The following is a 19594-nucleotide window of genomic DNA, read 5'->3' as shown; positions in this document are numbered from 1 at the left end:
GACTGAAAGGAAGGTGTGTATACATCTAGGTAGGTGAAGATAGTTGTTCTGACTCTGAATGCAGAAGATAGAAGCGAGCAAGAACCACTTCTTATCAGTCCGGGAATATAGTTTGCTCAGAATCACGCTCAATATCTTCTTCGATTGGTAGCATCAAACTACTAGTCACATGATTTTCAAGGGGCTTACTATATGATTGTATATCCACGGCATTTCATCAAGTGGATCAATGGCAAATTGACTAGGAGCAGTGGTATTGACTGTACCGAGTACAAGGGTGTTGGCCAATCTACCAAAGGGATGACCATTTGGGTAATTATTTTATGGAGTTTTGTGTAAAGAAACAATGCAAAAGTAGACTGGCTCCATGATGGATGATGAACACGGGTGAGCTGATGAGGTGCGGCTAGGCTTGTCGGTATCAGCTTCGGCAGGAAATCCTGGTACGGTATGAAATGTACACCCGGCACAGTGGAGCATGGAATGGCACGCGGCGGTTCTTACAGTATCTTCGATTGATTCGCTAAGTTATCATAGTAAGGAAAGAAAAACCCTACGCTGCGTCGTGTTTCGGCATTGATTTTTCATCCGCTGCAGCCTACACCGGAAGCACAACCCTCATGCCCATGTACTCCCGGGTATGCATCAACTTCCCATCGATAATTGTCTGGTGCACGCCAACGCGGTTATGCTCAGTATCCGTCGGGTCTGTAGCAGTCGAGATCTGTATCTCACGCCATTGTTTGTTCGTGGGAGCAAGCTCGCCACCTGCAGTTCGCTTCTTGAACTCTTTGTAAATGCCTTGTTCCTCGACACAGCCCTCGCGCTGGATGAGAGGAGAGTCTAGTACACCATTAGGATCTTGCTAAGCCAGTGTCATTAAGAGAGCTTACCGTAGGCAGGGGACATGCGCATTTCTCCCAACGAGCTATTGAACAGAACAAGAGAGAGTCTTTCCTGTTGTAGCTGGTCAACAGGGGGCTTGAACACCCTGTGACGCGTAGCTTTGAAGTGTCCGCCAGATACAATCTCAAGCGTGTCGCCGATGTTGATGACTAGTGCCCCAGGCTTGTACGGGACGTAGTACCACTTCTCATCTTGGCCCCAGATCTGCAAGCAGCTGATGGGTACGCTAAACAATAGCGTCGTCAGACCGAAGTCAGTGTGACCATGCATGCGCAGACCTTTGGACGCTTCCTCGGTAGACTTCTGTACAGGTCGGAACAGAGCATGACGGAAGTAACCTTCGCCTGTTGGGCTGCCGTGTGACTGAACATTCTCCCAAAGGTAGTCGTCAGGTAGTTCGAGTACGCGCGAGAAGAGGGTCAGGAGCCGGCGGTTGACAGATTCAGTGAGATATTCGCAAAAGGCGCGGATTTCGTCCATAAAAGGGTGAACGCAGCTGGGACTGCGATCGAGAGATTCCCAATCGGGTTTGTACCAGTTGAACTGCTCGATCCCATCTGCAGGACCTCGGTGACGCTACTGTTGTGAGCATGTTGCCAAAGCGGCGATGTGTAAGACATACCTTGAAACCGTATGGGTGCTTATATCCGGACCAGACACCTGTCTCAGGGTCGAACAGAAGCCGTTCCTTGTCTTCTTCACTGATATTGTGGTAGAGATACTGTGCAATGGCGAACTGCCGGTGTAGCTGCTCAAGCGAGATGCCGTAATTCTCGAGGAAGAGGAAACCTTCATCGCGAATAGCCCTCTTTACCCGCTGTACAAGGCTGTCGACTACAGCGGGATCTTCTGAGTCAAGCAACGAAAGATCGATAGAGCTCAATTCGGCGAAGTTCTCTTTCTGTTGTGTGACGGGTGGTGGAACCCATTCTGGGACAAAGGGCTTGCCTGGGAGGTCGGCAGCCGGTGGATTGAAAGGGGCCGAAGGTGCCATGTTTATAGCGAATGTCTACTTGGAATATGTAGATGATGTTCAACAGCGGATTGAAACTATATGAGGATGTCGTGGCGTGTCTTTATATCGAACGCCGACGGGTTGCGTGCTCTCATTCGAAATCAAGTACACAGATGCCAGAACCCCAGACGAGCTCCGCTCCGCTCCAGTCCAGCGATCGAACCACCGAAGTGCAAATCGCTCGACCCTAAGTTGCATCTCAAACATCCAAGATAAGCGGCATCTCCACACCGCGCAGCTCCGCGCGTACTTGCTCCTCTCCATATTGGCGGAGCAGTCACTCCTCCCGTATCAAGCTGGCAAAGTGGCTGTTATTGTGGTGGCGTATTTCCGTGCAGATGCGGGTGTCGAGGAGGACGCGTCGGCATTTGGGAGGAGCTCCTCTGGCTCCGCTCAACAAGGGTCCCTGGGTCCGTGCACGCCCATCAATAACTCCACACCTCACATGCAATGCCCACTTCGCTGCAATTGTTTCCCTCCGTTTTCGCAACGACTATCTTTTATGAGACTTAAAGTCGCAATCGAGCCGCCTCTCATGTCTTCTCTACTTTCCAAGCCTGCACATACATTCACATTCGACCCTCCATAACAGTCCTTACCATACTTTCCGAGCGGACCTCTCCCAAACCAACATCACCTCAGCAAAAATGTCTCGCCAGCTCATCTCCAGCGAGAAGTTTCCTACCAAGCCCCACAACTGTAAGATTGAATCTATCCATTGCTCCGTACACAGTCTAAGATGTTTTCATAGGTCCTGCAGTAAAGGTTCCCGGCCTCGTCTTCTGCGCCGGCCAAACAGCCACCGGAGAGATCAAGCAAGCGACCGTATGTTTCCCACGGCCTCAGGAACTCTGCCCCGCTGACCAGATCTCCAGAGGAAAGTCCTTCAGAATCTGAAAGAGGTGCTCGAACTCTCCGGCTCCTCATTAGAACAGGTTGTGAAATACAATGTATACCTGGCGGACATGAAGGACTTCGCGGCAATGAACGAAGCGTACATCGAGTTTCTTCCTCAGCCGATGCCTTCGCGGAGTTGTTTGCAGGCGCTCGCGCCCGGAGAAGGAACGGTCATTGAAATAGAGTGCATCGCGCAAGTTTAGGTCCGTCTTTGTGAGTGTGGTATGGGATGGAGTTGCGAATTAGATATATTATCTTGGTAGAAATGGTATCATGATCTTCGACGTTAAAAATACTTACCTGGTGCGTGGTCTTATGTCATGTGTATTGTTTTACAGCGCGCTTCTTAAGATCGTAGCTGAGGGCAAAAACCTCAAATTCGACGAGACTTTCTTATCAAGGTGCGGTCGAATTAGTTATTGGATACTACTACCAGCTCACGACCATTTCTGTATCTCAATGAAGCAGTGACAGCTCGCAACAATATTGTTTCTGAGCCGCAATCAAGCTGTGATACGCAATCGTCCATCCAACCTACGACGTTTTGTGGATTGGTAAATGTGTTAGGCAAGGTACCTAGAAACCTCACTGAGAAGATGCATCACCGATGTAAGACTCGAGGCCCCAGATCAACCCAGCATCTACTTGATGCAATTATTAATGAACGCAACATTTCGTTCCACTGTCTTTCGGAGAAAGTACCAGCCTGGATGACTTCACGGATATATGGCTTGACACTGGTTTGCTAGCGCATCTCATAATGCTATATCAACTTGGGCACCATATTATAAAGACGTAAGATGATGCGCAAGAACAAATTTGAGTACCAATAACTCGACATATGACGAGTGAATGAAGTATCTATGAAAGCATGCCCTGATCTATCAACTCCGCCCATCTATACCCGCGAGCCTATTTATGCCATGCCTACCATAAACCATCATATGCACATAACACGTCGCGAGCCTCCTACGGCGTCTTCGCAGCACCAGACCGTGCAATCTCAAACTCGGAAATATACCAGTTCTGGATAGCTTTCGTGTCACCCGTAATAGCCACGGTGTCATACTTCTGCCTCGCCTCCTTCGCCGCAGTGCCGTTGTTCACCATGCGCGCAAACCACTTGCCATGTTTCCGAGCAGCAGCCTCAATCTTGTCAATCGCAGAGACGAACTCTGGTTCGTCGCCCCGCGCAGGTACATAGCCGAGGAGCGCTTGTGCAAGGTCATTGGGTCCAATGAAGATGACATCCACGCCTGGGACTGCAGCAATGGCATCGACGTTCTCGACGCCTGCGCGCGTCTCGATTTGGATCATGGTTAGGATGGTCTCGTTTGCGGTCTTCATGTACTGTGGTGTTGTGAGGCCGTGTGCGATGGCGGGGAAGGCGGAGCCCTGGCCGCGTACACCGTGGGGAGGGAATTTGGAGGATGCGACTATTTGTGCGGCTTCTTCGGCGGTGTTAATCTGAGGGACTAGGATGCCGTGTGCGCCGGTGTCGAGCGCGCGCTTGATGATGTCGTGTGCGGGGCCTCGAATACGGATTATGGGGGAGACGTCGAGGGCGGCGATGGCGGCAACTGAGTTGTGCATCGAGTCGTCGCCAATGTGTCCATGTTCACAGTCTAGGATGATGCCGTCAAGACCTGTGAGGGCTACGATCTGAGCTTGCCGTACTGATGGGATGGCGACAAAGGTCATCAGTGGGTATTCATTCGCCTTGATCTTGTTGAGCAATCGAAGGCGCGGGTTGTTGACCTTGGTCTCAATTGGTGTTGTGTAGCTCATGTTGAAGGTAGTCGTCAAATGCGCAGCTGTGTATGATGGAAGGCTTGTTTGAGATGGAATCCGTTCTTGGACGATGCTGGACGTTGAGCGAGCAGTGGATGAAGACAGGTTCAAGATGCCACCAAGATAAGGCGAGCCTCATTGTACAAATAGCATAGGTCTGCCATCTCGCATGCGGAGCACCTACATGATGCTCCTGAATTCGGTGAGGAGCACCATCGAAATCATGGATCTACAGGGTTGATGTATGCAGGGTTCGGATACCTCATGTCGACGACTAGTGGTGGCAGACCCACCGGGAGGAGCTCCTCGCTGACCGACGGCTGGCCTCTGATTCGGCACCGAGGCGATAACCACGCTGACGCATGTTTACCCCAGGTTCCCAGGTTCAGTGGTTAGCTTCGCCGCTAGCCGATTAGTTTCCACCTAGCTGGGACTTGACATCTGGAGGCCATGGGGCGCTCCTCCCTCCTTATCTATCGGGGTTGATAGTATCAATGGCCGTTGCCGATGCGACAAAGGGGGATATAAAACCTCTAGGGGAAGAGACGAGGAAGACACAGTCAAGGCTCGAGCAATTACTTATCGGCCGACCTTTGTTCAAACTTTGACGACTGCAGAATTTGCAAGTTCTTGTGTTATCTCTACCATGGACAATGATGCGAAGAAATCGATTGAGTGCGAGGTCGAGCTCGGCCATGATCTCGAAATAGGACGAAGCGAGACAGTGCGAGACGACCGACGACCAGATTCGCTGCGCGGTATGAGCCAGGAGGAGATTGCGGCTCTCAACAAGAAGCTTGTTCGAAAGATCGACTTGATCATCTTACCCATCATCGGCATCCTTTACATCCTCAACTATATCGATCGTCAAAACCTCGCTGCAGCAAAGTTGCAAGGCATCATGGAGGATCTCAACATGACGACTCAGCAGTTCGCTACGGCGGTTTCGATCCTCTTCGTCGGTTACCTGCCATTCCAGATTCCCAGTAATCTTTTGATCACGAAATTCCCGCGGCCAGGTCTTTATATCTGCGCGGCTGTAGTCATCTGGGGTACGTCTGGCTACTTTTGCTATGTGCACGACGACACTGACTATCATTGCAGGAGGTATCTCGGCAGCCACTTCGGCTGTCCGTACGTATGGACAGTTGCTTGCCGTACGTGCCGTTCTCGGGGTTGCGGAAGCCGTCTTCTTTCCTGGCGCAATCTACTATCTCTCGGCCTGGTACACCAAGACAGAACTCGGGAAGCGCATTGCTGCACTATACATCGCGCAACAATTCGGAAACGCATTCGGTGGGCTTCTGGCCGCAGCTATCCTGCAACTCGACGGGGCACACGGCATTCGGGGCTGGCAGTGGCTGTTCATAATTGAGGGAAGTGCGACGGTCGGTATCGGGTCGATCTGCGCTTTCTTCATGCCCGAGTTTCCACACAACAGCCGCATCCTGTCACAAGAGCAGCGGGACCTGGCAGTGTGGCGAATCGAATCAGAGTCAGGCGCTGCCGAAGGCACCGAGAAGGAGAGCGTACTGAAGGGCTTCGCGAAAGCATTAGCGGATCCAAAGCTCATTCTACTAATCCTCTGCAACATGCTCTCGCAAGCACAAGGTTCAATCGCCAACTTCTTCCCGACACTGGTCGCATCGTTGAATTTCAACCACACTATCAGCCTGCTCCTTACCGCACCGCCGTACATCCTTGCTGGAATCGTCTATTATGGGCTCATGTCGTGGTCGGATCGCCGAAACACAGCGTACCCGATCATCGTGGCCTGCATTGGGATAGCCTGCGCCATGTACATCATTCCCATGGCCACACAAAATGTCGGCGCACGATATTTTGCCATGATGGTACTCCCCTTCGCGTCTGTCGGACCCCAGCTTGTTCTTTACAAGACGATCAATCTGCATCTAGCGCGACCCGTAGCGAAGAGAGCAGCGGCATCTGCGCTGGTGAACGCCATCGGAGGCACATCTAACATCTGGGCATCGTATCTTTACTATGCGCCGCCGCAGTTTTACGCCGCTTTTGGTACGCTCATGGGGTGTGCTTTTCTCTTTGCTGTCACGATTACCGTGTACCGTTGGTTAGTCCTGCGTGAAAACAAGCGTCTGGATTCTGGTAGACCCGAGGAGATTGCAAAGGTTGTCAAAGGAGGAGTGACGGAAGAGATGGTCAGGCTGAACTGGCGCTATGAGATGTATTGAGTTAGTGAACGTTATGTAACAGGGAAGATGGCGGGGGGCTACTAGCGCCTTGTGTGTAGTTTAGTGCCAATCGGATGTCATTTCGGATGCGCAATAACCGGTCACGTGCTGGAACAGCATGGGGGAACTGTTCATCTCCCGCGAAATCGGAGCGTGCAGAATACGAATACCTTTCACATATCCTCGCAACCAATGGTATGACAGTGAGATATAATATACCACACACCAACAGGGCGGGGTTCGGCGTTCGAACGAAGTTAGGCCGAGATAGGCGTCTGCTTAGCGGCAGTGAAATGTGGGGAAGGCGGCATGGTTGATAACGTGGTAAAGGCACGAGATAAGCATGGAAACCGGATCCCGGAGCTCTTTCTCGTCAACAGCACCATGCATCTCGAACCATCATCACATCATGGCCTGTTCCGTTTCCTCCGCCGCCCCTGAACCTCGCACGTTCCAGCCCTTCCAATGCTCAATATGTCAGAGTCGCTTCACACGCCACGAGAACTTGAAGCGCCATGCTGCACTTCACGCACGCTCTCCCGACTCTTCTCTCTCATGCGACCTGTGTAGTGCTACCTTTTCGCGGCCTGATCTTCGTGTCCGTCACATGAAAAGGCAGCATCCCGACGAAGATAACCAACGGCGCAGAAACCTCTCAGTGACCAGCAGTGGGAGTAGTAGGAAGCGAGCAAGAGGCGACTCACCCGCTTTATCACCCTCGGAAACAAGCGATGGATCCTATGCTCTGCCCCCTATCGATCAAGACGGCGGAGACTCAATGCTCGGCTCGGAGCTAGAGTCAACGTCCCTACCATTAGCGTCCACGTTGGAGCCAAGCAGGTCTGAATCAGGCACATCAGAAACGGCCTTCATTCCCTCCTTGGCTGACTTCAACTTCCATCAATGGAGCCCGGATGCCTTGTTCACAAACCAACATCCTTCCAGGCAGGATGACTGGTATCCCTCGGATTCGCAGATATCGCATGGCTGCCAGCTCTTCTTCGACCACGTGGCAGGTTTTCTCCCCTTTTTACATCGACCGACCTTTGAAACCCATGAGACGTCCGGAGCGCTGCTTCTCAGCGTGCTCGCCCTCGCATACCAGTATGGCGAGGACCCTGATAGCGGTGATGAAGCAGGCTCGGGACAACCCTTATCCATCCAGTGTTTCCATCGAGCACGGGCGTTTATTGCCACCGAGGAAGAACGTGTGGATGAATCGTTACATGGTGTCACGCTAGTACAAGCTTATCTTTTGCTCGAAGTCTTCGCATTGATGTATTCCACTGATAACGACGCTTCATACGGTTTCAAGACACATTCAAAAATGATATCCCTGGCACGAGCCGCTGGCTTGATGCAGCCTACTCCAGCCTCACCCACGGAGACTGAGGATCTAGAACAACTTTGGCTCACTTTCGCGCAGGCTGAATCGGCTAAGAGGACTCTGTATGCGATTCACCAAATCGATACGCTGTGGTACCAGATTCTGTCAATACCACGGTCGCTTTCTCATCTGGAAATTAAGCACGACCTTCCATGTCGGGAAGCTTTCTTTACAGCGTCATCGTCCGGTGAGTGGGCAGCTAAGCAGCTTCTTGCGAAAAATCAGGCTTCTCCAGTACCATATTCGGACGCCGTGCGACGCCTGTTGTCCGGTGCACACCTGGACGCTATCCCAGACTTCGACCCATACGGTACCATCAACATCACACACTTTATACTCTCTAGCGCGAGGGAAGTATCTGGCTGGTCTACCATGACCGGCACGTTAAGCATGGACCGCATTGAGCCGTTGCGTGCCTCTCTCCGGGCTCTTGGTCCATACGCGCACCCACAAACGCCGGGCACCTCACAAACACCATCTGTCGCGCTATGGGAGGCAACATGGGAAGCGGCTATGATAGACATGCAGTCGTGGTCTCCATCGCATACGGGCGGCATTATCGCGAACAGTCTCGACGCAGGACTGCACCAAATGACCGCCATGGCACCTTCGTTCGACCTGATGTGCAAATCGAAAATTGTTTCCACAATACAGCCGCATGTTGATTGGTTCCTGCGCTACCTGGATGCAACGCTTATTCCGGATACGGAGGCACCATGGGTAATACTGTATGCTTACAAGGCGTTCATGATCGCGTGGCAGCTCCTCCATGGCGGTGCGAAGGGCTGCATGCAGGTTGTCGGAGTGCAAGATGGGAATAGAGAAGCAGCGCTAGCATGGGCAAAGAAAGCTTTTGGTCGCCGAAGAAACTGGAAACTTGGGAAAGTTGTGGTCAGCTGTTTAGACGAGCTGCGAGCGTAAACGCGATATGTTGGATCGATTAAGAAGACGATACCATGCTTTCCCTAACCCGCATGACATGGCTGGAAGGAAATGGCAGAGGACGAGGTTGGACGTTTCATGAAATCCTTCATTGCTGCGCCATCCTGGCTACTAATGCCGGTTGCAATATCTCCCAGGGCTCTACGCTTCTGGAGAGCCCTTAGCTGTCGCGCGTACCATAGCCGGATAACAGAACCTCGTTGGCCAGACTAAGTCCAAGCCTTGCACTGATAAACATCCTCGGTACCGTAGATACGGCAACAACGGTCCAGCGCAATGGCTAACAAATGCGTCAGTATCGCAAACCAGACCAGCAAAGATGAGACAAACCTTTACGGAAACGGGCTCAGCAACACCGCTGCACAAGCACCCTGGCACGTGCCATACGCCGAATTGCAAGCCACGATAGTGGCAGGAGCCGTCGCGGCCAGGACAGTGCCGAAGGAGAAGCCGGCAGCAGCATAGCAAGCGACGACGACGGCCGAGCAGCCCGCCTGGCATACACCATAGCCGATTGGGCCAGCTGCAGCCATAGCTGCGAGAGCGACCGTGGCAGCGAGGGTGAGAGTGTGCATTCTGTATAGACTTGCTACTGTCAGCGTCACATAAGAGAAGAAGCGCTGGACATACAGTTGACGGACTTTGAGGTTGTGGTATCTGATCCGCGTGGAGGCGAGTGAGACCAAAACACCGGTAAGAGGCCGCACGTATATAGTCTCCATTCCTCTGCAAAATGAACCAACAACAAGATTTATTCCTGGCTCGTCCAGGCGTCATCCCCTGGTCATAGATCACGATCCTTATGTCGCCACCCCTTTCTACGATCTTTCGTTCTGTGAAGACTCCAACGTACGAATCTATCGACCCCGAACCGCGCAACGAATGTATCTCTGAAAACATCACCCTGTATCTGAAGCTCAAACGCGTTTCCTAAACCCCCCAAAACCACCTTCTTCATTTCACTCTTGCCGATATCTCCGTCGCGTATAATCCGCGATATGTGAAATGCCAACGCGCATGTGACACTACCGCAGCAGGTTTCCGTGCTACTTTCCAAAACGATGATATTGCACTTGCTATCTTCCAGATCACGAGAAGGCTTTCCCCTTCTATTTGCACGAACAGCTCACGTTAAATTCCATCCTTAGGAAAGACTGAATGGTTTCTCGCACGGAAATACTCACATGCAATGGCATGACCACATATCCATACATTGCCGCGCCTTTGCTTTCGCTCTGCGCTAGCCGGATGGGGTGGGTTTCTTCACGTCTACAATACATTCCAACTGTCATACGGAGAATCACATGTTCATACTCGTATAGGCCCACGCCCTTAATTTCTTTTGCACTAGCCGAATGGGGTGGGTTTCTTCAATTCTACAATACATTCCAAATCTTATCCGGAGAATTGGAATATGCGTACCATCATAGCGTTGTGGTATAAATGTTCACCCTTCAGAAAGTGGCTTGAAGGATATGATCTATGGGCTTGTAATGCAGGGTTGTCTTAGGGTAGGACATGAAAGGTACATCGAGCGGGTACTATGTTAGGCATCGACAGTTTCAAAAGTGTCCATGTTAAGACGGACGTCGTTGGCAGTGGGTGGACTGAGAGGAGACGGGCTATTGGTATCTCTATTGGTGGCCAATGGCGAGGGTGGTAAGCCTCTGGTTATTGCCTTAGGTAGACTATCACGAATACAGCCAAATAAGTTACCTCTTTAAGACGCCGTGTATTTTGGAAATTGATAAGATCCTGAATGTACAGAAGATGGCGCTGCAAATAACCTGCAAATGTCGCAAAGGCATGCGTCTTACGAGATCTCCTCACAACAGCGATAAACAGTCATATCTGCCTTCCAAATATGAAAAGGAGAAAATTGCACGTGTTTACTTGGCCCTCGGTCGCGGCAATAAGCCCGCGTCAGTTCTGCCAACGCATCGTTGAACGCGATATGCACAGCGTGAAGATGGTGAAAGATAGTATTCGACTGCATTCGAGGTTTTCTATTGATAAGTCGAATCCAGATGCAAACTCCCCCACCACCTGCAGTACCTATGGCATGTGTCCATGACGTTCGTGTTCGCGGACCATCACGAAGTTACCAAACCGTCGCAGCCGGTATCCGCATGATCTTGCCCTCCCTCTCCTGCGCAGATCTTGTCCCCATGCTTGATGCACCCATTAGTGACGTAGTTGACCGTGACCTCCCCATCATTCACATTGTCGGTGAAGAGAGGCGCGCTGCCGCAGTACTTGCAGCCCTTCTCCTTGAGACGCTTAACGGCATCCTTCACCTGCTTTCCAGTAGCTGTCTTGGTGCCCATCTTCTGCAGGAAAACACACGAGCCTTCCATTTTGGTCAAGTGGCAAGACTTGCATGCGACTTGCTGGCCGTCATGGAAGACAGCGCAGTTGGATAGGTTCTTGTCGATGAAGTCGTACATGCCGCCATCGCCGAGGGGCTGTTTGCAGCCTATGCACATGGCGGAGCCCCTACAGTCTGGGTGAAGTCAGTTTATGGCTCAAGAGGAAGTCACGAGAGGCGCTTACTGATCCCGAGCTGGGTGGTAGCGTCGTCAGCGAAAACGAGGCCGGTGAAGGCAGCGAGGATGATGAGGAGCTTCATTGTGGACGTGATGAAGGTTTTGTCCCGGTGGCCGGGTTTCGATATCTCAATGGTGTAATAAGAGCTGCTGAAGAGAATTATGGATTCGAAAAGAGAGGTGAGGAGGTTATGAAGGTGGGGTAGGGCAGCGTTTGTTGTCGTACGACGAGTTCAGGTGAAGGCCAAAAGATCTGATTTGCCCGTGGACAATGCCAAATTTGCGAGCGGCTGTTTAAGAATGCCACTATTGATCGCCTTCCTACCTCGAAACAGCGCTACCAATAGTACGTACTATGACAATAGTGGAAATTCAACTGTGCTACGGTTCGCCATGCACGGTGTATCATGTGGTCTATTTTGACGCAGACAAAGCCGCGTATGAGCCGTGTACGACAAATCGTAGTACAACATGTTCCAGTAGGGCCAAAATACGTACTGTTGGCAGCGCTGCCGTCCAAACACCGTCGTACTTGGGCAATTCCATCACACCCACATTCTCATGCCTTCATGACCAGAGACAAGTTCCCTGTCCCAACCCCCGCATACATGTCGCTTCCCAGTGGAAGCCTCTGGATTCTGCCGTGCAAGCCATCTTCCACAACCTCATAGTCCTCACCAGATATATTTGCAGTGCCGACCTCAACATTCCATTCAGCTGTCCCAGCCCACTCAGGAGGATAGTAAAGGGCCAGCTCTCCGATAACAACCTCATGTCTGCTCTTCGTGAAAAAGAGCGGCGGAATTTTGTAAAAGTAATTAGCGATCGGTGTCAGGACATTCAGAGTCGTGTTGCAACGACTACAGCTAGTGGTGATGTAGTTATGTTGGACTCCTTGCCACTGGTAGAAAGCCCAATGGGGCAGTAACGTGGCGTTGATGGTACCAAATACGGCCGTGATGTTGGTTACTGCTCCGTGCACAAGAGAAGCCTGTACTGAGCCGTATTGTGTGTTGATGTTGGTGATAGAATTCCGTAGAGAGAGCTTGTCTTCCTCGAACGGCATGCGGATACTTATGTTGCCAGTGAATGATTGAGCCCAAAGTGATCCCTTAGTCCGGGGACCTGAGGACCATCGCTTTGGAGGAAGATCCAGATCGATCGTCCCATCGATGGTGGAAAACGCGATAAAGCTTGGCAGTGACCAGTTTCCTGTGATGAGGCCATGATCAGAGGATACGTGTATTGAATGCGCAGTGAAGGAAGATATTTCGTGGCAGATAACATCGCCGTATACCGAGTGCAACGTCATATGGTATGTTTCAAATCCCACTTCTGGCCAGATGACGATCGAGAGGTACCTTGTGCTGACTCTGGTACCGGTACCGCCAAATTGCAGAGATTGAGGGCGCACAGCAATGACTATGTCGATTTGTACCTTGGCATTGTTCGAGGAGCATCTGCTGGTGCCTCCAGTGGAGCTGGTCTGGATCAACAATGACTCCTTGTCAGTCTCGAATTCCAGGCAGTCAAGAAATTCCTTGTCTGAGGACTTGGCCTTGATGAGAACCTCAAAATTATGGGGCTGCCTTGAGTCGCCTGCGACGAATGCGATCATGCCATCAACACTATTGCGCTCGCACCAATCGTCCAGTGCTTCTTTGACAGTGAAGTGGGTGCGATAGCGGTTCGAGATGTTGAAGCCAAATCGAGCCTCGCGCACATGTTGTCGATCGGATACATCACCAAGGTCAAAAGGTGTTGTTATCTGAGGTTTCAATGAAGTTGAAAGCACTTCCTGGGCCGATCCACTTCCACTTGCTGTAGCGTGTCGGAAGAGTACACCTGCCGCGATCCATGCAAACGTACGAACGAAGAGCATCGTGTCTTGGGAACGACGTCAAAGGTGTAAAGACTCAGAGCACGGGTATGGTGAATGAAATCAATGGATGTTGCCTGATGGGGCACATTGGTACAGCCACTGAGGGTTCGGCCCCCATCTTGGCGGTTGTTCTGTGCTTACATGCTGCATGTGTAAACCCACCCTCCCGGGTCGAGGGCTCGCAAGATGTGGGGGATTCGAGAAATCTCGGACCAAGGAGCACGACAACGTTGAAAAGCGGAATCAAATCCCTTCTGCTACTGTCGTGGGTCGCGCAGACTGACTTCCAAGGTTCCAAGGGCACCTGCATACCGATGATCACGTGACTGTAGGTTCATAGGCCTAGAGGCTGCGCCGTAAGGTCTTTGGACTGATTCCTATGTATGATCCTTGATTCGAATTATTTCTTTAGTGAGTGGCTCCTTGTTCGTCGGATGATCTGTTTTCTTCAGCCGACTTACCGCTTTCGTCACCCCGTTTCACTGTTCACGCTAAGAATACGATGTGTATACCTAAATATGCTTGGCGGCAGGTTCACTCCAAAGATGTTTGTACAGCAAAATGCTGAATTATCTTTCGATGGTCTGAAGCGTTCACCCGGAAATCCCGATGGGTGATACTCATTTTATGAGGGTGAAAAGAGCGCGGGCATCTAGCACAGGCCGCGTCATCGACGCGCGCTAGCCTTGTTGCATCTTATTTCACCCAACATTTCACCTGCGACGCTGGACGCAGAAATTGAAGACGCCCCCTTGATCGCAGAAGCTCCGTCTCCCTGAAATTCAAGTTTCAACGTTGCTTCAATCGTGCCTTTCCTACGCATCCGATTGGGCTTATAGGCGGCGCAGTTTCACGGCAGACAACGCATGGGCCGAATCTACCCAACTGCCCTCAATCGCCGACACCAGGGACCTCTCGGTAACAGCAACGACGACTTCAACTCCTCACAAACGGTCTCTCTTTTCCTGCTCTTTCAACGCGACTTCGGAACTTGCGGCTCACAATGCTCTTCCACTTCCTGCTCATCGCTCTCTTCAATGCCATTGTAACCGCAGCACCCGCAGACATCCTCAGTGCGAACCCAATATGCGGCTTCGCGAACCGCGGGGACTCATCATCACACTACACATACTTCGGACTCGATGAATGCCTTCCGCTGGGTAAAGCAGCGCCGGTGAGGAACGTATACCGCGAACTAGATTGTGATTGCACGTTCTACGGGTATGTAATCCATAGGTAGATATGGATGATCTGACCACTGACCATCGACAGAGATGCGCGATGCCAGAAGAAGACGTGGATGCTATCCGTCGATTATGGCGAGCTGCCGGAAGGCGCGGGCGAGGTTTCGGAATACTACAAGTGCAAGGCGCGGACCGGTTGGGGTGATGAGCTAAGGAAAGATTGAGGATGAGTGGAGTATTGGTACGTGCGTATTGGCATGCCTGAGGGGAGGCACAATCAGGCTCTTTCCCGCTGCTAAAGGACAGGCGCCGCCACATCAGTCTTGCCTCGGGGAATGAATCATGACCTTTCAAGGTGTACCGTCTTGTACGAATCATATGTTTCCGTCTCCAGGGTTCTAATCGTTTACGCTCATCCCCAAAGCCATCTTCAAATCCACTCGCGATCTGTTATTTTGCCCATCGTATACCTTCTTCGCCCTTGCAAGTTCCACTGCTAAATCGAACCCTTGGCCTTAGCGGGAGCGAATCGAGCAAGCCACGAAAGGCCATGTTTTGTGGGGGTTGGCTAATGACTGAATAGACCCTACTCTATTCTCAACACAATGGGTCAGCAACCGTCGAAAAGTGCGATGTCGATGAAGAAGACCGAGGCTGCTTGTGAGACCAGCTAGGTTTACTTAGGACTATAGGCGTACTACGTCTTATTGTGCGCTCTCTGTAGTTGCCTGACGTCAAAGTTTCCGGCCCTATCACTGATATTTCCGAACCACACTGTAGATCGTTACTAGTAGACCACCAACCACCAGTAACCGTATTTGGGCACACAAAAGCGATGTCTTCGACATGGAAATAACAGGCCAAGCACTTGGCGTAGCTCATCATCGCTACCGTTGTACAGGAGAGGTGGAGAAAAAGATTCCGATGTTGCTCGATTCGTCCATAGGCAATATATCGCATCATCCTGGTTCCCTCGCTGCCAGATCCAGGCGTGGCTACTACAAGCTTGATCTCATCATCTACGGTATAGCACCCCTGTCTATAATGCTTCCCCGCAGCGCTCCCCTTGCATACCCCAGGCAGCTATCCCCACGTGGTCCACTGCCGAGGCAGCAAAAGGTCATCTTTGATCTTTACTGGCCCTTACCGGTCTAATTTCTGCCACCCGAAAAGCTGGTCCCGCAATGCTCTTTTGCACATCTGCAACTCCCATCACGAGCGTACATCTCTCAGGACACTTATCGACCATTAGAGGTCGAGATTCACATGTTGCTACCTCGGACCGTACATCTTTGACATTGAACATGCAATGTAGTGATGTAAGTTCGACATGTAGCAGCCATAAGGTAAGACATAAAAGTGGCATGACTTGCTCTTCACAGGTTGTGTCGCACTTTCACTTCGTGCTTCTTGTCTCTGAAGATGCGTCCCTCTCTCCTCTCGATCTTGTACTTCGCATCAGTGGTCACTGCATGGCCTTGGATCGCCAATGTGCCTGGAGTTGACCTGTCTGCAATCCACGCACACCCCGAGAACTTCGCAAAACAGCGTCGCCAAACCGGAGGTCTAGACCCCACATGTCCTTTCAATGCTGATCACCCTGGAGCTGCACCTTTCGATGTGAGATTTCCTTACACAGGCTCTATCGATGGGCTTCCAGGTACTGGCATTGGCGGCGTCCAAGTCCCAGCACCAGGCGATACGGCTCATGAGTTCACACCCCCTGGGCCAAATGACATTCGAGGTCCTTGTCCTGGCATGAACACGGCTGCCAATCATAACGTTAGTACATGAGTCCTTCGCATTGACGGTAGCAGTCCTGACAGGCCATCTAGTTCCTGTCGCATGATGGAGTCACAAACCTCGCGGAACTCGTCTCTGCTCAACAAAATCTTTACAATCTTGCTTTTGATCTCGCCACCTTCATCGCAGTCCGCGGCATTGCGTTGGACGGAGACGTTGCCACAACAAAGCTCAGTATCGGCTGCGACGCAACGGAGCGTACTTCCATCGACCCCACCGGCACCCTAGGACGCGAGCCAGGCCTTGATGCACACAACAAATTCGAAGGCGACACCTCGCTCACCCGCCGCGACTACTTCCTCAACAACGGCGACGCCTTCACCTTCCAAGGCGACATGTTCGCTGACATGTACCGCGTTGCCAACGAGACTTCAAACGGACTTTTCGACCGCGACACCATCGCAGTGTATCGCAGCCAGCGGTACGATGAGTCACTCGCCTCGAACCCAAACTTCTACTTCGGCCCCAAGGCCCTCCTCCTCTACGGCGCAGCAAGCTTCATCTACGAAGTCTTCCCCGTGTTCGGCCCCGAAGGCGACGCAAACATCGACACAGTCTCCACCTTCTACGGCGCCGTACCCAACAGCGCCGGCACCTACGACCACGTCCCCGAGCGCATCCCCGAGAACTGGTCCAACCGCCGCACAGCCTACGGTCTTGTAGAAATCGGCGCCGAAATCGCGTACCAGTACTCCTATGCACCCAAGCTGATCGGCGGAAACGTTGGTGCGGGTAACTTCTTAGCGCTGAACTCGACGTTTGGCATTATTGAGAATGGGACTATCCCCAGCGATGCGACGGCTGCGGATTTCACGTGCTTGCTGTATCAGTTGGCGACGGACAATGTGCCGGGGACGGTGGGGAACGAGGCGGATATACCGCTTGATGTGTTGGCGTGGGTGTTGACACAGTTGAATCCGGTCTTTGAGAATCTGGGGTGTCCGTTGAAACTTTCTTGAAGGAGTGGTCTGGAGGACAGAGCTGCGGCGGTCTTGGTTTTGGGACCCGGCATGGGATGCGAGTAGGACAGATTGCGAGAGGTTGATGAACAGGATCATGAGTATACAGGGTAAAGCATATGGCTGGATTGTGGATTATATGGGCAGTGGCGACGACAAGTATGCAATCGTTGTCTTTTTGCAAATCGACGCTGTGAAGTGTTTTTGAGAGTCGCCTGTGTTGTGTGCGAACCTACAACGACCAGGACATACAAGATAGCGAGCAGGGCTATCGCGCTAACCGAAAACATTATACCGTAATACCCATTCTGGAAATGTCGTTCTCGGATATGCTGGCAGATGCATAAGTGCCATGCAATAGGCGGAGCCGCCTGTAGCTGAATACACTAATACTCCCTCCAGTTGCGTTTCGAATATAGCAACATAGATACCGTAGATTGCGCATAACTCGGGACACTGGTAATTCAATGATGCCAAGTGCTTGGATATCGAAACCCATGACCACCTTCCGTAACCAGACCGTTTCGCCGAGATTTCGCCGCATGTATAAGCTACATACAAAAGGTACACATGAGCGATGCTGTTTGCAAGTTGAATCGTTAAGCGTTCTTTTTGCTTTGAAAGTGGTGAAGAAGATGTTGTCACTTTGGTCTGTCCTCTTTCTCTCAGCTGCTATAAGCGCCACACCCCTCAATCCCCGGGATAGACCCAAATTTGTACCTGGAAAATATCTCGTGCAATTGCAGTCCGATACAGATGCCGCGTCCGTGGCCGCACACCACAACACAGTCCACCGCCTAGCTCGACGCGACACCACACCTGAACCGATCGAGCGCATCTTCAGCATCGGGAGCCTGAACGCCTATCTCGGGAGTTTCGATGAACAGGCCGCATCCGACGTCCTCGGTCTTGATGAAGTGCTCTCCGTTGTTCAGGATGAATATGTCTACCTAGAGAAGACCGACTTCCCTGCTCTGGAGCAGCGTGAACTCGTGACACAGTCACCCAGTATCTGGAGTTTGGGCGACCTTTCACACAAGGCTGGCAACGCGACGGAGTATGTTTATGACGCTAGCGCAGGCGAGGGAACGACAGCATATGTTTTCGACACGGGTATCCGCCTTAGTCATGTCGAATTCGAAGGCCGCGCGAGATTTGGCGTCAATGGGATTACCAACTCCACGGATCCTAGTGGAGCGAGTAAAGACGATGATGGTCACGGGACGCACTGTGCGGCAACGGTGGTAGGCAAGACGTTCGGCGTAGCGAAGAAAGCGTCGGTCGTCGATGTCAAGGTGTTTGATGGCTCAACCGTAAGTAGACACTTCCCAATGTCATGCGCCCAAGCGAATATCCACTGAACACCGTGATTACAGGGTTCAATAAGCGCCATCATAACTGGCATCCAATGGGCAGTTAACGACGTCGTCTCCCGCTCCGCCCAATCCACCTCCGTCTTCAGCATGTCGCTTGGGGCTGAGACAACCTCAACTCTCCTCGACGACGCGGTCAAAGCCGCATACGATGCTGGCATTCTTTCCATCGCCGCAGCCGGTAATGAAAACGCTCCCATCGCCCCCTCCACCCCCGCTCGCGTCCCTGTAGCTTTCACAGTCGGCATGACGCAACCAGATCGCAACCGGGTAAACATCATTGCCGATATTTACGGTAGCAACTTCGGACCTGAGATGGATGTATTTGCGCCGGGCCGCGATATCGTGTCTGCGAGCAATCTGAACGATACGGGAAATAGTACGAAGACGGGGACAAGTATGGCGACGCCGCTTGTTGCTGGGCTCGTTTGCTATTTGAGAGCGTTGGAGGGTGGGTTAGGAAGCCCGGATCAGGCGACGGAGAGGATTTTAGAGTTGGCGATTAAGGATGTTGTGGGAGATCCGAAGGGGAGTCCGAACCTGCTCGTTAATAACGGCAGTGGTGCCTAGGGCGATAGATTGCAGATAAATTTGATGTAATGTTGACTCTTTTCCGTTGCCTTAGAGCGGCATTTCCTTGCTTCTCTTTTCAAGGTTTTGAGCCCATTGTTCGCAGAATGACCTTTCTGTCGTGTATCT

General features: G+C 51.8%; 9 protein-coding genes across 9 annotated transcripts; 5 read left to right on the top strand and 4 right to left on the bottom strand.

The window, feature by feature from the left end:
* Window positions 1-598: 598 nt before the first annotated feature.
* N0V89_006377 (uncharacterized protein) lies at window positions 599-1900 on the bottom strand (the record flags this gene model as incomplete). The annotated part of the gene is made up of 3 exons (XM_056215147.1): window positions 599-843; window positions 894-1482; window positions 1529-1900. 3 exons carry the CDS (start codon window positions 1898-1900, stop codon window positions 599-601), a joined length of 1206 nt encoding a protein of 401 aa, XP_056072414.1.
* A 668-nt stretch (window positions 1901-2568) lies between these two features.
* On the top strand, window positions 2569-3021 carry N0V89_006376 (uncharacterized protein; the record flags this gene model as incomplete). The annotated part of the gene is made up of 3 exons (XM_056215146.1): window positions 2569-2620; window positions 2673-2746; window positions 2797-3021. The coding sequence occupies 3 exons, from the start codon at window positions 2569-2571 to the stop codon at window positions 3019-3021; spliced, it is 351 nt and encodes a 116-aa protein (XP_056072413.1).
* A 766-nt stretch (window positions 3022-3787) lies between these two features.
* N0V89_006375 (uncharacterized protein) lies at window positions 3788-4606 on the bottom strand (the record flags this gene model as incomplete). Its single annotated transcript, XM_056215145.1, has 1 exon — window positions 3788-4606. The coding sequence occupies one exon, from the start codon at window positions 4604-4606 to the stop codon at window positions 3788-3790; it is 819 nt and encodes a 272-aa protein (XP_056072412.1).
* A 649-nt stretch (window positions 4607-5255) lies between these two features.
* N0V89_006374 (uncharacterized protein) lies at window positions 5256-6819 on the top strand (the record flags this gene model as incomplete). Its single annotated transcript, XM_056215144.1, has 2 exons — window positions 5256-5661; window positions 5714-6819. 2 exons carry the CDS (start codon window positions 5256-5258, stop codon window positions 6817-6819), a joined length of 1512 nt encoding a protein of 503 aa, XP_056072411.1.
* Window positions 6820-7228: 409 nt separating this feature from the next.
* On the top strand, window positions 7229-9127 carry N0V89_006373 (uncharacterized protein; the record flags this gene model as incomplete). The annotated part of the gene is made up of 1 exon (XM_056215143.1): window positions 7229-9127. One exon carries the CDS (start codon window positions 7229-7231, stop codon window positions 9125-9127), a length of 1899 nt encoding a protein of 632 aa, XP_056072410.1.
* Window positions 9128-11241: 2114 nt separating this feature from the next.
* N0V89_006372 (uncharacterized protein) lies at window positions 11242-11777 on the bottom strand (the record flags this gene model as incomplete). The annotated part of the gene is made up of 2 exons (XM_056215142.1): window positions 11242-11624; window positions 11702-11777. 2 exons carry the CDS (start codon window positions 11775-11777, stop codon window positions 11242-11244), a joined length of 459 nt encoding a protein of 152 aa, XP_056072409.1.
* A 476-nt stretch (window positions 11778-12253) lies between these two features.
* N0V89_006371 (uncharacterized protein) lies at window positions 12254-13576 on the bottom strand (the record flags this gene model as incomplete). The annotated part of the gene is made up of 1 exon (XM_056215141.1): window positions 12254-13576. One exon carries the CDS (start codon window positions 13574-13576, stop codon window positions 12254-12256), a length of 1323 nt encoding a protein of 440 aa, XP_056072408.1.
* A 2606-nt stretch (window positions 13577-16182) lies between these two features.
* Window positions 16183-17522, top strand: N0V89_006370 (uncharacterized protein; the record flags this gene model as incomplete). Its single annotated transcript, XM_056215140.1, has 2 exons — window positions 16183-16542; window positions 16596-17522. 2 exons carry the CDS (start codon window positions 16183-16185, stop codon window positions 17520-17522), a joined length of 1287 nt encoding a protein of 428 aa, XP_056072407.1.
* A 497-nt stretch (window positions 17523-18019) lies between these two features.
* N0V89_006369 (uncharacterized protein) lies at window positions 18020-19465 on the top strand (the record flags this gene model as incomplete). The annotated part of the gene is made up of 2 exons (XM_056215139.1): window positions 18020-18835; window positions 18899-19465. 2 exons carry the CDS (start codon window positions 18020-18022, stop codon window positions 19463-19465), a joined length of 1383 nt encoding a protein of 460 aa, XP_056072406.1.
* Window positions 19466-19594: the final 129 nt, after the last annotated feature.

The sequence above is a fragment of the Didymosphaeria variabile genome (genome assembly GCF_027946475.1).
Source record: "Didymosphaeria variabile strain IMI 356815 chromosome Unknown scaffold_4, whole genome shotgun sequence".
Taxonomy (NCBI): Eukaryota; Fungi; Ascomycota; class Dothideomycetes; order Pleosporales; family Didymosphaeriaceae; genus Didymosphaeria; species Didymosphaeria variabile.
The sequence above is the reverse complement of the archived record's forward strand: the minus strand, read 5'-3'. Positions and strand labels throughout refer to the sequence as shown.